The 12399-nt window shown below is 38.3% G+C and overlaps 1 protein-coding gene across 8 annotated transcripts in view; it reads right to left on the bottom strand.

The window, feature by feature from the left end:
* The window catches only part of OPA1 (OPA1 mitochondrial dynamin like GTPase), a 90819-nt gene extending 80371 nt beyond the window's left edge, over positions 1–10448 (bottom strand). For 2 of the 8 annotated variants that reach the window (XM_065876925.1, XM_065876929.1), the window contains exons 1-6: positions 10267–10298; positions 6356–6674; positions 5598–5694; positions 2788–2895; positions 1683–1736; positions 920–987 (exon numbers count right to left, since the gene is read on the bottom strand). In XM_065876925.1, the coding sequence (XP_065732997.1) occupies positions 920–987; positions 1683–1736; positions 2788–2895; positions 5598–5694; positions 6356–6674; positions 10267–10298 (678 nt within the window). Of the gene's footprint in view, positions 1–919; positions 988–1682; positions 1737–2787; positions 2896–5597; positions 5695–6355; positions 6675–10266 lie in introns of all 8 variants that reach the window. The other 6 variants (XM_065876927.1, XM_065876932.1, XM_065876930.1 and 3 more) reach the window with 4 other exon arrangements.
* Positions 10449–12399: the final 1951 nt, after the last annotated feature.

The following is a 12399-nucleotide window of genomic DNA, read 5'->3' as shown; positions in this document are numbered from 1 at the left end:
AAATCTACACATAGGAATTACTTTCTTCCTGCTTCCCCAAAAAACATAAAATTATTTACCTCAATGATTTAAAACCATAATAACCTTCATCATTTAATTTTTAAATGTTCATATTGAATTTTTAAATGTTCATGGAGTATTTTTTCCAGATATTTATTTATCTAGGTTATTATTAAAAAAAAAAACTTCCAAGGAATCAGTTATCTTACCAATTTCAAAAGACGAAAAAAATGAAGAGTAAGACAATATCAGGTTAACATATTAATATAAATACACAACAATGCACGTTATTCTACATCAGCAATTCTCCTAAAAGTTTCATACGGGTTTTAATGCGTGAATTGAAATTAACATATCCTAAATAACCCCATACATAATTTTGTTGACTAGCAATGTAACAGAAGTCTATTTATCCCTTAGTAACAAACTTGCCCTTCCCTTAATATTTCCCCTAACTGTATACCATGAAACATTAGTCCCTAGAAGGTACTTCATGGAAGAAGGGTTTTGTTGCTAAATAAATCTGGAAAACCCTGCACACTTTGACTTCTCTTAGAGATTCACAATGCACATGCATATATTAAGGTCTGAGAAATCCTAGGCAAAAGAAAAGAAGCCTGCTTGTTTTATTTATACCAGCTTTCCCCCACACATACTTAACAACAAAACCCTTTGTTGGGGATAACCCTGGAAACTAATACTTCACAGACATATTTGAGGGAAACTGGCTTCCCCAATTATATTTCCAGAACTGTTGAATAATACCTTGCATTTTGTACCAAGAATAATAACAATATCTCCACTGGATGCTTTTATGTTTGCTTCTCGGATGCTACCATTTTCAGATCTTCCAGGGTAGGTAAAAACTTTAAAAAATCTTTCAAGACTATCTATGTGAAGAATGCTCCTTTATACGTACCTTTCTATAAGGCTTGTCACTTTCAGACCCGGGATCTGTTGCTCTAAATGCCGTTTCTCCAGGTGAACCTTAAAGATAAATATGCAGTCCTTTAAATATTCCAGTGAAGTCAATAGCCTAAACTAAATTCCAAATTATGTTTAGTCGGTTGAGAGATAAAAGGATTTTTTAGAGCAAAAATCACTTTTTGGAAAACTATTCTTATTTTAAGGAACACAGTGGTAAGCTAAGAAAAAAATTTTCAAAACCATTATAGGACATGTTTAACTGATTTCTTAAAATATCACTGAAAATTGCAATAAAAAATAAGGCAATCTTTGATAAGGATTATTTTACATGAGAGTACTTACAGTTCAGCCATACACTACTGCCATTACAGACCATATACAGTAAAAATATTAAATTAAAAATGTCAACTGTGACATGAGACATTTGTCAAGATGAGACAAATTAAAATGACTTTCATTTCAATTATCAGAAACAAACACATCAGGTTCAAGAAAATATTTTGGTTAACCAAACTTTCTTTTTAATAGCTTTAATCTTATAATATAGACACAAATTTAGGAATTTTAGTTTTACCACAAAAAAGTTATTTTATTATTTCCACCTAAAGGATAATGAATTTGCCCAATATAATTCTGACATTTTAAAATTTAGCATAAGCAATATTATAAATTTGGTCTGCAATTTTATTTGCAGCTAGTTTATTAGATGCATTTAAAAGGCATGTTAAGATCAGCAAAAATATCTGTTTACACACCTAACAAGAGAAGTAGGTCAGAAGCTTCTATGACTTCACTAACCAATTTGTGACCTGTGAAAAATCAGCAAAGGGGGAAATAGAAATGTAAAATTTAACAATGAGCAAACAAGATGTCTGAGACCTCAGATTTATATCATGATAGGGCAGAATTGGGCAAATACACCAGGACTAGCCTTAGTAAATTCTACTCATTATGGTCCGTTATAATTAAATTTGTTTTAAAATCACCAAATCGGCTCTAACCAATTATGAACAGCAAACACATAGGAAGTGTCATCTACTTGTCAAGAACAAGTGATTTATTTTTCCCTCACTGACTAAAGCCAAGCATGTTTAAGTTCTTGCAAATTTTCATTTTCTTGGGCCAAACAAAAATTAAAACCACGGGGACTTCCCTGGTGGTCCAGTGGTTAAGACTCTGTGCTTCCACTGCAGGGGGCACAGGTTTGAACCCTGGTCAGGGAACTAAGATCCCGTGTGCCGCATGGCACTGCCAAAAAATAAAAATAAATTAAAAAAATAGTAAAACCACAGAGCAAAAAAACTTCGTGTTTATCCTTTTATCAAAAACCTGGCTTTTATTTGTACTAAATATTTTCATTTAAAAGATGGAAATAGGGACTTCCCTGGTGGTGCAGTAGCTGAGAATCCGCCTACCAATGCAGGTGACAAGGGTTCGAGCCCTGATCCGGGAAGATCTCACATGCCGCGGAGCAACTAAGCCTGTGAGCCACAACTACTGAGCCTACACTCTAGAGCCCGCGAGCCACAACTACTGAGCTCACGTACCACAACTACTGAAGCCCGCGTGCCTAGAGCCCATGCTCCGCAACAAAAGAAGCCACCGCAATGAAAAGCCCGCCTGCCGCAAGGAAGAGTAGCCCCCACTCGCTGCAACTAGAGAAAGCCCACGCGCAGCAATGAAGACCCAATGCAGCTAAAAATAAATAAACAAAATAAATAAATTTATTTTTAAAAATGTTAATTTAAAATAATAAATAAATAAATAAAAGATGGAAATAAACAAATGAATACATTTTAAGTATTTTTCCTCTGTGTTTCCCGACATTTTAAATGAGATCAAACACACGTCCTTCCTTACCTGTGGTGAAAAAGTCCTTCAGTAAGCTGAGGCTTTCAACAATCTTGTCAAAGTCAGGTGCCAATTTTGCAAGGTCCTCTGAATCAGGAAGGGCTTTTCTAATTTTCTCTGGAGAAGAGAAAAGAAATAGTCTCAAAATAAGAACTTGACTATTGAAACATTCATACAATTTAAATAATTATATATAAACTTAAATGTTTTTTTCCATTTTTCTCCCTATTCCAACTATAACTGCTACGTATATCTGAAACAATGTGTTATTCTGATGATCTTCTACAAGCCATGAAAAATTTTTATAAAAGACTCACCAAACATACGGTTTAGAGGGTTATCTTTGATTTATAAGTTAAATGCCTTGAGACAGAAACACTGTATAAATGTTAACACTGGATTGGAAACAGAAGTATTTTTTGGGAGGAAGTCACAGCAGAAAGGCAATGAATCAAAGAAAAAAGAAAAATCCTTTGTAGCACCTGACCTGAATTCAAAAAAAAGTGATGAAATCCCAGTTCAAGTTTAAGAACAGAATTCCATTACTTTTCTCTCTCCTTTTGTATTCCCTAGGAAGACTTACACTTGTTACCACTTCAAAAAAACTGTCTCTGAACTCAAGACAAGCCATTACTTTATTATTGCTAGCTTTATTTATAAAGTGATCAAGTATTTATTTTTGTTTACAAATACTCAACAATTTTGTCAAAGTTTGGTACAACTTTACAGTGTCTTCTGAATTAGGAAGGGCTTTTCTAATTTTCTCTGGAGAAGATAAAACACAAAGTTTCTCAAAATAAGAATATGTATTAGGTCTTATTCTAAGTGCTATAAAAGCACTAACTTGTTTAATCTTCACGTCAATGCTACAAAACAGTTCTCATCAACCACATTTTACAGATGAGGAATGGGGCACAGAGGTTAAGTAACAGTACCTGCACATACAGCAAAGTGGGGGAGTCACGTTTAAGCCTAGACAGTCTAGCTTCAGAACCCAGGCTTGCAGTCACTACAGCGTGGGATTAGTGAATGCATACCATTAAAAGCTCTTCTCATAAACGTTAGAAAAATAATTTGAAGGAGTGCTTTTCCTGTAAATATCTTTGGCAATGCAACAATTTTATCTTTAAGACAGTGCTGTGAATAGTGCATGCAGAGATCAAATCCACCCCCATACACACCTAAGCTAAAGTCTAAAAAATATCTACACAAAGTCTTAAAAGAGACCTGAGGAAAATAATTTCATCAGAAAAAAAATCTTTTTCTAAAGATCACCATGAGTTACTGGCAATCATAACTACCAAATATACTTTTTTTCTCATCTATCTATTATTTGAAAAAGGGAACAATGAAAGACTAACAGGAGAAATTACTCTGGACACTAGCAGGCTTTTAAGTAATCTGGTTACAAAAAGTAGAGGTAACCAAGGTACTCAATCAAAGGGAGCTAGTTAGGTGAAGCACAGTGCATCTGTTCTGGGTAACATCATACAACATTGAAAATGATATTCAAGAAGGCTGCTCGGCAGAGTAGAAAATGCTGACAAATGTGTTAGGTAGCAAAAGACAAGATAGCAAAGTGTATGTTCACTATGACTATATAATTCTTAAAAAGGAAAGTAAAATATTAACCACATACACAAAATAGGTACAATTAAAAGAAACTGATCCCTAAGGATAGTGGCAGCTGTGTTAAACTGATGAACTAGTGGACGATTTCTTTTCTTACCAATTTTTTTCTGCTATTCTATTACTTTTATCATTAAAATAAAACTGCTACAACCGGCCATCATCAAAAAATCTACAAACGTCGTGGTGTGATGAATTGGGAGACTGGGATTGACATATATAAACTAATGCGTATAAAATGGATAACTAATAAGAACCTGCTGTATAAAAAAAAAATCTACAAACAATAAATGCTGGAGAGGGTGTGGAGAAAAGGGAACCCTCCTGCACTGTTGGTGGGAATGTAAATTGATATAGCCACTATGGAGAACAGTATGGAGGTTCCTTAAAAAACTAAAAATAGAATTACCATATGACCCAGCAATCCCACTACTGGGCATATACCCAGAGAAAACCATAATTCAAAGACACATGCACCCCAATGTTCATTGCAGCACTATTTACAATAGCCAGGACATGGAAACAACCTAAGTGTCCATCGACAGTGAATGGATAAAGATGTGGCACATATATACAATGGAATATTACTCAGCCATGAAAAGAAACGAAACTGAGTTATTTGTAGTGAGGTGGATGGGCCTAGAGTCTGTCATACAGGGTGAAGTAAGTCAGAAAGAGAAAAACATATACCATATGCTAACACATATATATGGAATCAAAAAAAAAAAGGTTCTAATGAACCTAGGGGCAGGACAGGAATAAAGACGCAGACGTAGAGAATGGACTTGAGGACACAGGGAGGGGGAAGGGTAAGCTGGGACGAAGTGAGAGAGTAGTACTGACATATATACACTACCAAATGTAAAATAGATAGCTAGTGGGAAGCAGCTGCATAGCACAGGGAGATCAGCTCGGTGGTTTGCGACCACCTAGAGGGGTGGGATAGGGAGGGTGGGAGGGAGGCGCAAGAGGGAGGGGATATGGGGATATATGTATATGTATAGCGGATTCACTTTGTTATACAGTAGAAACTAACAGACCACTGTAAAGCAATTATACTCCAATAAAGATGTCAAAAAAAAAAAAAAACTGCTACAACCTTAAACTTAGAGTTAAGGGGCTATCTCAATACAACTATTTCTCTTTCCTAAAGATACAACCAAGAAAAGTATTTTAACGTTGATACAAACCCAAATCAATATACTCATCAATCTCCCATACAATGTCAGGCACAATCCATTTATAGTCACTAAGGTCAGGTATCATGTCTTTCCACTGATCAAAAGTCTGAAAGATAAGAAAGTATGCCAATCAAATGATCTGAATGCCATATAAAATATAAAAAAAAACTACTTAAATTTATTTTGTTAAAACATGCTAAGCTACTAAGAGCAATGTATTATGTTCAGAATTTTTAGAAACAAAGTGGCCTTTGCTCTTCTAAAAGTAAATTAGCAGACAAGCATATAAAACATGTAAATGCTCCTTTACTAAATACAGAAAATGGAAAAATTCAAAATGTACACCTATTTCAAATGGGTTTCATGATTTGGCTTTAAACAACACTGAGGAATACAAGGAAGACAGACCACGGATCAGGATACCCCGCCTTTGGTCCCAGAGCTGCCACAAAGTAGTTGCACGAGCATGCCACTTTCTTCCCTGCCTGTGCTACTAAATGGCAAAGCTGAAAATCACACCTAAGTGTCCTTACTCCCAGACCAGTGCTCCTTCCATTAGGCCATTTTCATCTCTTATAATAACTAAGATTCAGAGAGCATTTTCCTATTAGCACCATTAAAACAATTTAGCACATAATAGAGACACACAATAAATGTTTAAACATCTAATTACATTCTACTGCACTAAAGAAAAACGACATATGCTGAGAAACTTTAAAACAATCATGCTGGAATAACTGGAAAAGCAGTAGGAAAGTTAACCTCACCTTTTTGGCTGTATAGCCACCCCCAACAGCAGATCCGAGTATGAGATACCGAAGTTTTAAGAGTCTTGCAGCTAATCTCGCTGGCCAAAAATTTCTGTGGGGCTGGTAGCCATACTTAATCGGAGAAAGTTTCAGTTTACGTAAAGGAAGGTTAGTTAGGGAGGAGAACTGCTGAAATGAGGTCCTGAAGTGGGGTCTTTGAAGCTTTAAGATAGGATGATGCGAATGATAAATACTTCGTGAAACCAGATGCAGTTTTTGTAGTGGTAAGCTTCCTTTTGTTCCAGAGCTGTGTTTCACTAAGGACTGGCAGACCTCACTGAAAGAAAAATAGGTGTGGAAAAAAGATCAGATGGGGAAACAATGCAAAGGAAACGATATAAAAGAGCAATATGCAAAAGGGAAAACACACAGGCACACACGACCAATCACACTGTGTCTTACGATAGCCCACAGTTACTAACCATTTACTGTGTGTCAGGCACTGCTGCAGCAGGAGCTAACTCATCTGGTCCTGCTGATAATCCTATGATAAAAGTACTAGTATCGTCCCCATTTTACCAACGAGGAAAAGGCGGACAGACATAAGTAAGTTGCTGAAGTCCCCACTGACATAAGGAGTAAAGGAAGGATTCAAACCTAGGCAGTGGGACTCCAGAGCCTGTCCCCTAATTTACTATATGTGGGCTATGATCCTGGTCCAAGAAATCAAAACTGAAATCAAAAAAGGGAGAGACTTATTTTATTAACTACTGACAGCTATTTGCTGTCAGTAAAGTTGAAAACAAAATATCTTTGTATAGTGACATATCCGAACTAAACTCATCATGGTAATCATTTTGAAATGGTATAGAAATACCAAATCACCATGTTGTGTAATAGGAACTAACACAGTGTTGTAGGTCAATTATACTTCAAAAACAAACACACACATAGAAAAGAGATCAGATTCGCGGTTACCAGAGGAAGGGGGTGGCAGAAGGGGGAATTGAATGAAGGCAGTCAAAAGGTACAAATTTAGAGTTCTAAGATAAATAAATACTAAGACTGTAATGTACAACATGATAAATACAATTAACAGGCTGTATGTTATATATGAAAGTTAAGACACTAAATCCTGAGAATTCTCATCACAAAAAATATTTTTTTCTATTTCTTTAATTTTGTATCTATATGAGATGACAGCTGTTCACTAAACTTACTATGGTCATCATTCCATGATGCATATAAGTCAAATCACTATGCTATACACCTTAAACCTATACAGCGCTGTATGCCAATTATACCTCAGTAAAACTGGAAGAAAAGATGTGTTGTAATAGCAAAAAATGTTACCACTTAAATATCTAATATTAAGAACATAAATTTATAAACTATGGTACATAAACAAAAGAGAATACTGAGAATACTGTGTATAGCCATTAAAGTGATAAATATGAAGACCATGTAGATATACGGAAAGATTTCATGTAATGTTAGGCTAAAATGGTGGTATGAAAATAAGTGTGAATTATGGATGCACCTATACAAAAAAAGGCGTGTAAACTTTTACTTTTAAGCACAGAAGTTCCAGTAGCTTATAACATCTATTCTTTGCCCTCTCATCTATGTTTCACAATCCTGAGATGGTCCAGGAATGGAAATTAAGGAAAAATTAACACCTCATGTACCTGGCTCCCCAGAAAAAGAAAGAAAGAAGGGGGAATACCCCAAAGAGAAAAGAATCTAAATGCACATGTTACTATCTGAACTCTTCCCTCCTGTCCTTCCTGGCAGAGAATGAAAGTCTCCTACCAGCAAACATACGCCTGATTATCTTATTCAACACACCGTCAGAGTGCTTACTATGGGCCAGGCCCCATACTAAAGAATAAATTTTTAATTCATTTAATTACAACGGGAGTAGAAATATCTTAAGGAAAAGGAATCAAGGAACATTGAAATAATGTTGTGAAGACGGACAGTGAGGGGAAAGGGGTACCTAACTGCCAGGCATTATGTTAGATGTTTACACAAATGCTACTGTTAACTCTCAGAAAAACCCAGTAAGGTAAGTATCCTTATTTGACCAACTTGCTTTTTTTAAACTGTGTCTTGCCTAAGGTAGAATGACTAGTGAATGGTGGAAAAGGAATTTGAATATATACTTCTGTATATTAGACCAAACTAAAAATCAAATGTGATGCAAAACAAGGCTCCCCGACCCCAACCCCAGAAATCATCTATTCACACTCATCCATCATCTCCTTTTAATCTATGTACTGTTTCCTAGCCTGTTATTATTTTTTCAACAAGTTTATGCAAATATTTATTGCACCTAAATAAATGTTGGCCATTGGTCTTCTGACGTGTCTATGAGCACATATTTAGATATATATGTCAAAGAATGTTTATTTATTAAAGAGTAAGAATTTAAATGTACTCCTTCATAACATGCATAGGAACTACATCAAAGGACAAACTCCAGAACTTGGGGCATCTGACCTTACGCATCTCTTCTTCTGCAGGCAGCTAAACTGTGCTATCAACGTAAGACATTTTAAGTCATGACTACAGAGTCAAGAGTAACTCTAGAAACAATTTAACCGACAGCATCCAATTGAATAAACAATTATCAGTTGATAATTAGTTGGTTGGAAACTCAATTTTTAAAGTTTTTCCTACATATCTTAATTGCTCCAACAAAGTACGCTATTTTCTGCAAAGTCTTTTCTTATTTAAAGAAAATTAGATATATTTCCCCAGTAAATACTGAGGAGTAGAAATAAAAAGGTTGTAAATAACTTAGTTCAGTACCAAGGGCTGTGGATTTACTCAGAAATTAAAATTCCATGACATTAGAAGTAACTTATTCAATTATTCTAATTGACTGAAACTTCAACTATTGTATGCCATTCAGTTCTAAATTTAAATTCAAATTAACCTTCACAAAACAAGTGGATCCCCTCTCTTATAAACACTATAAATTACACCACTGAAAAACGTTCCAAAAAAAATTCAAGACAGGTGTTTAGAGACTGAGTTAATTCAGGAAAACCAAGTTTTTCCAACCTTGCTTGATGTATGTTACTTCTCATCAAATGCCTGCAACAATGAGTTAAACCTGAAGATATCTAAGGATACTAGAACACAGCTACGTGTAAAGATTAAAGTCAAATTTAATTTCATTAAAATGCACACAGTAACCCATAGAAATGTAAATACTTCTATGATTTTCGGTTTAGGATTAACACAGACCAGGGCAACAATAACACAGTGATTAGAAAGGTGGTGCTGCATTCACCACCTCACATCCAAAAAGCAAGTCTCCCTTCCTAAACACTGAAAAAAGCTGCTATTTAGAGAATATCTCTAATCACCATCTCTGACACTACACGTATGCGTCACCGCTCCAGATCTGACTCCAAATCATGTTCACTCAGCGTACTAAGGAAAGAGGCAAAGTCCCCTTCACCCCGAGAAAGGAGCTCAGGTACCTGCAAAAGCAATGTAAGCTGGCATGGAGGCAGAAGCCAAAGACAGTGAGAATTAAGAGACGCGGCAAGGGTGACACATGGTTAGAGTCATAGAGCCCGGACAGAAACAACAAGCTACCAGAGACAGAGATAACAGCGAGGACAGAAGGGTGAAAGGGGCAGGCACAAAAGGACAATAGAAAAGGCCAAGACTGAAAAGCGCCCAGAATCTTCCGAGGGGCATAGGAACACGGACAGGGGCCAGTACGGGGGCCAGCACCCAGGTAAGCCTAGTCAGGGCTCCTGTCACTCCAGGTCCTCAAAGATATCCCGGAATCCTCCAACTGCTCTCTGCTTGGCCTGAGAATTACCTGCACATTCTGCATGTCGCGATTGGACAACCCCGTTTTCTGGAGGCCCCGGAAATAACGGGGCCAGGTCGGAGCCCACACTTACCAGGCCACGGCAGCCCGGCGTAGTCGCCACATCCCGCCGGCGAGGAGGTCACACAGGCGCCGAGGCGGCCGGGGGGAGCCCCGGTGTCAGCCCCAGTCCGGCTCCTACTCCAGGAATGACCGAAGAAGAGGCCCTCGGCAACAAGGGCACAGAGCAGCCACTGCGGACCTCCCAATAGCGAATGGACTTCCGTGAGAGCCTGCTCGGCACCCGTACTCGGTCCGTCGGGCAAACCTCCACCCCACCCCTCTTCCTAGGAAGGCAGCACAAACGGTCCGGGGGAGGACTCACGCATGCGCTCAAAGCCTCTGTAGAAACCACAGTATCTTCCCCTCCCCTCTCCCCTCCCCTCTCCCCTCCCCTCTCCCCTCCCCTCTCCCCACCCCGCCCCGACCCGCCCCTCCCTTTTTGTGTCCAGAGTGGAATGGTGAATTCGTGCCTTTCTGGTTAAAGACTTGGGGAGGGGAGGGGTCGAGGTGTGGGGCAGGGGCTGAAGGGCGAGAAATACGGAGCGATAAATTCTTACTGGGTGGCTACCATTTGGAAAATTTGGTATTGCAGGAGCATAGAGGAAACTAGGGAATACAAAATGAATACAGTACAGGGGTAGAGTAATAGAACAGAGTAATGAAAACCCACGACTGCCCCTTTGCCCTGCTCCTTTGTTTGGCCTCTTTGTTTACGAAGTACTTTCATATTCTTAGAGCAATCTCCGGAGGCTGGAGAAGTACTGGACAAGTTAAATGCTTTAGAATCTCTGAAGGTCAGATCTAAGAGGGGTCATGAATTAGGAGACCTAAGGGCTTGGGACAAGCTTGTGCAGTTTATAAAGGCGTCAAAAATGATTTTGTTCATTTACTCCTTAACCGGCCTTCATCTGGCTTTTAATCACACTAATTTGTTGAAATTGCTGTTGTCAAAGCCTCCAACAATTCCATATTGCCAGTGGTCACTGGACCGCTCCGCGTTCAGCTCAGAATATTGGATCTCAGCACACTCCTTAATCGTCTTCCCTCTCCTGGCTTTCAGGACATCACATTCACCTTTTCTCAAGGACCTGCTACTCCCCAGTCTCCTTTGCCATTTCCTCCTCCCAGCCTCTAAACGTAGGATCTCTTGAGATCCTGGACCCCTTCTCTTCTCTCTTCATTATCTCTCTAAGTAGTCTAAGTCAGTTCTATGACTTTAAATACCCTTTTCCCATTCCAACTCTTATCATTTTATGTTTTATGTGGAAACGGACCCATACAAGGGATGTGGCCTGTGGAAGGTAGTGAAGTCAATTAGTGGCCCAGTATCAGAGGGCTGGGTATGCCCGCTTTATCTTAAGAACTCCACCCCCGGCACATGCTACACACAAAATTCCTTTCCCGTAATCATCAGACTCATAAGACAGTGTGCATCCATTCACAGTAACACCAAATATAGACCCAGCCTATGGTAGTAAACTTCCCAAATGAAGGACTCCGGGATTTTCTTTATTATATTTAGTGTGGTGACTGTTTTAATGGCAAGTACAAATGGGAACTTGCTATACTGATCTGTACAAAATGTAGGTTTTCCCAGGATTGTAGGCTTATGCAAAAATTCCTTTGTTGCTGTTAATTCCAGTTGTTTTATGGGAAAAAAAGTGGAAACCAAATAATGGCAACTCCTTTCATATATGGGTTATCTTTGCATCTTACAAAGTCCTTGTTTTGTGATTCTATGTCTAGGCATTTAGCCTACTGAATCTGTTCTCCGAAAAACTGGGTTCTCCTCTTGCTGGGTGTCAAGCCAAAAGACACAACTAAGCCAAAGTTCAGGACAAGGAAGGATTTATTCCTTGCAGCAAGTGAGGAGAAAACTGGGACTCTCCCAAAGCAGTGATTCCTCCAACAGCAAAATTTGGGAAGTTGTAAGCTAAGGGAACGTGCATGTTTATGAAGGGGTTGGGCAGTCAACAGAGTACAAGCTTGAGTTGATTGGAGTCACACAGGTCAGAAGAGGTGAACATCATCATCCCTTAGGTGCCAGTTGATCTGGTGGTTGAGGCTTCAGGCTAATCTTTACCAGTGAAGCAGAGTCTTTACAATTGGTACATTCTCTTTGCTATTGTTACTTCTCTTGCCTGATAACAGTTGTTTGTTTCTG

This window comes from Phocoena phocoena, chromosome 4 (genome assembly GCF_963924675.1).
Source record: "Phocoena phocoena chromosome 4, mPhoPho1.1, whole genome shotgun sequence".
In the NCBI taxonomy this organism is placed as follows: domain Eukaryota; kingdom Metazoa; phylum Chordata; class Mammalia; order Artiodactyla; family Phocoenidae; genus Phocoena; species Phocoena phocoena.
The sequence above is the reverse complement of the archived record's forward strand: the minus strand, read 5'-3'. Positions and strand labels throughout refer to the sequence as shown.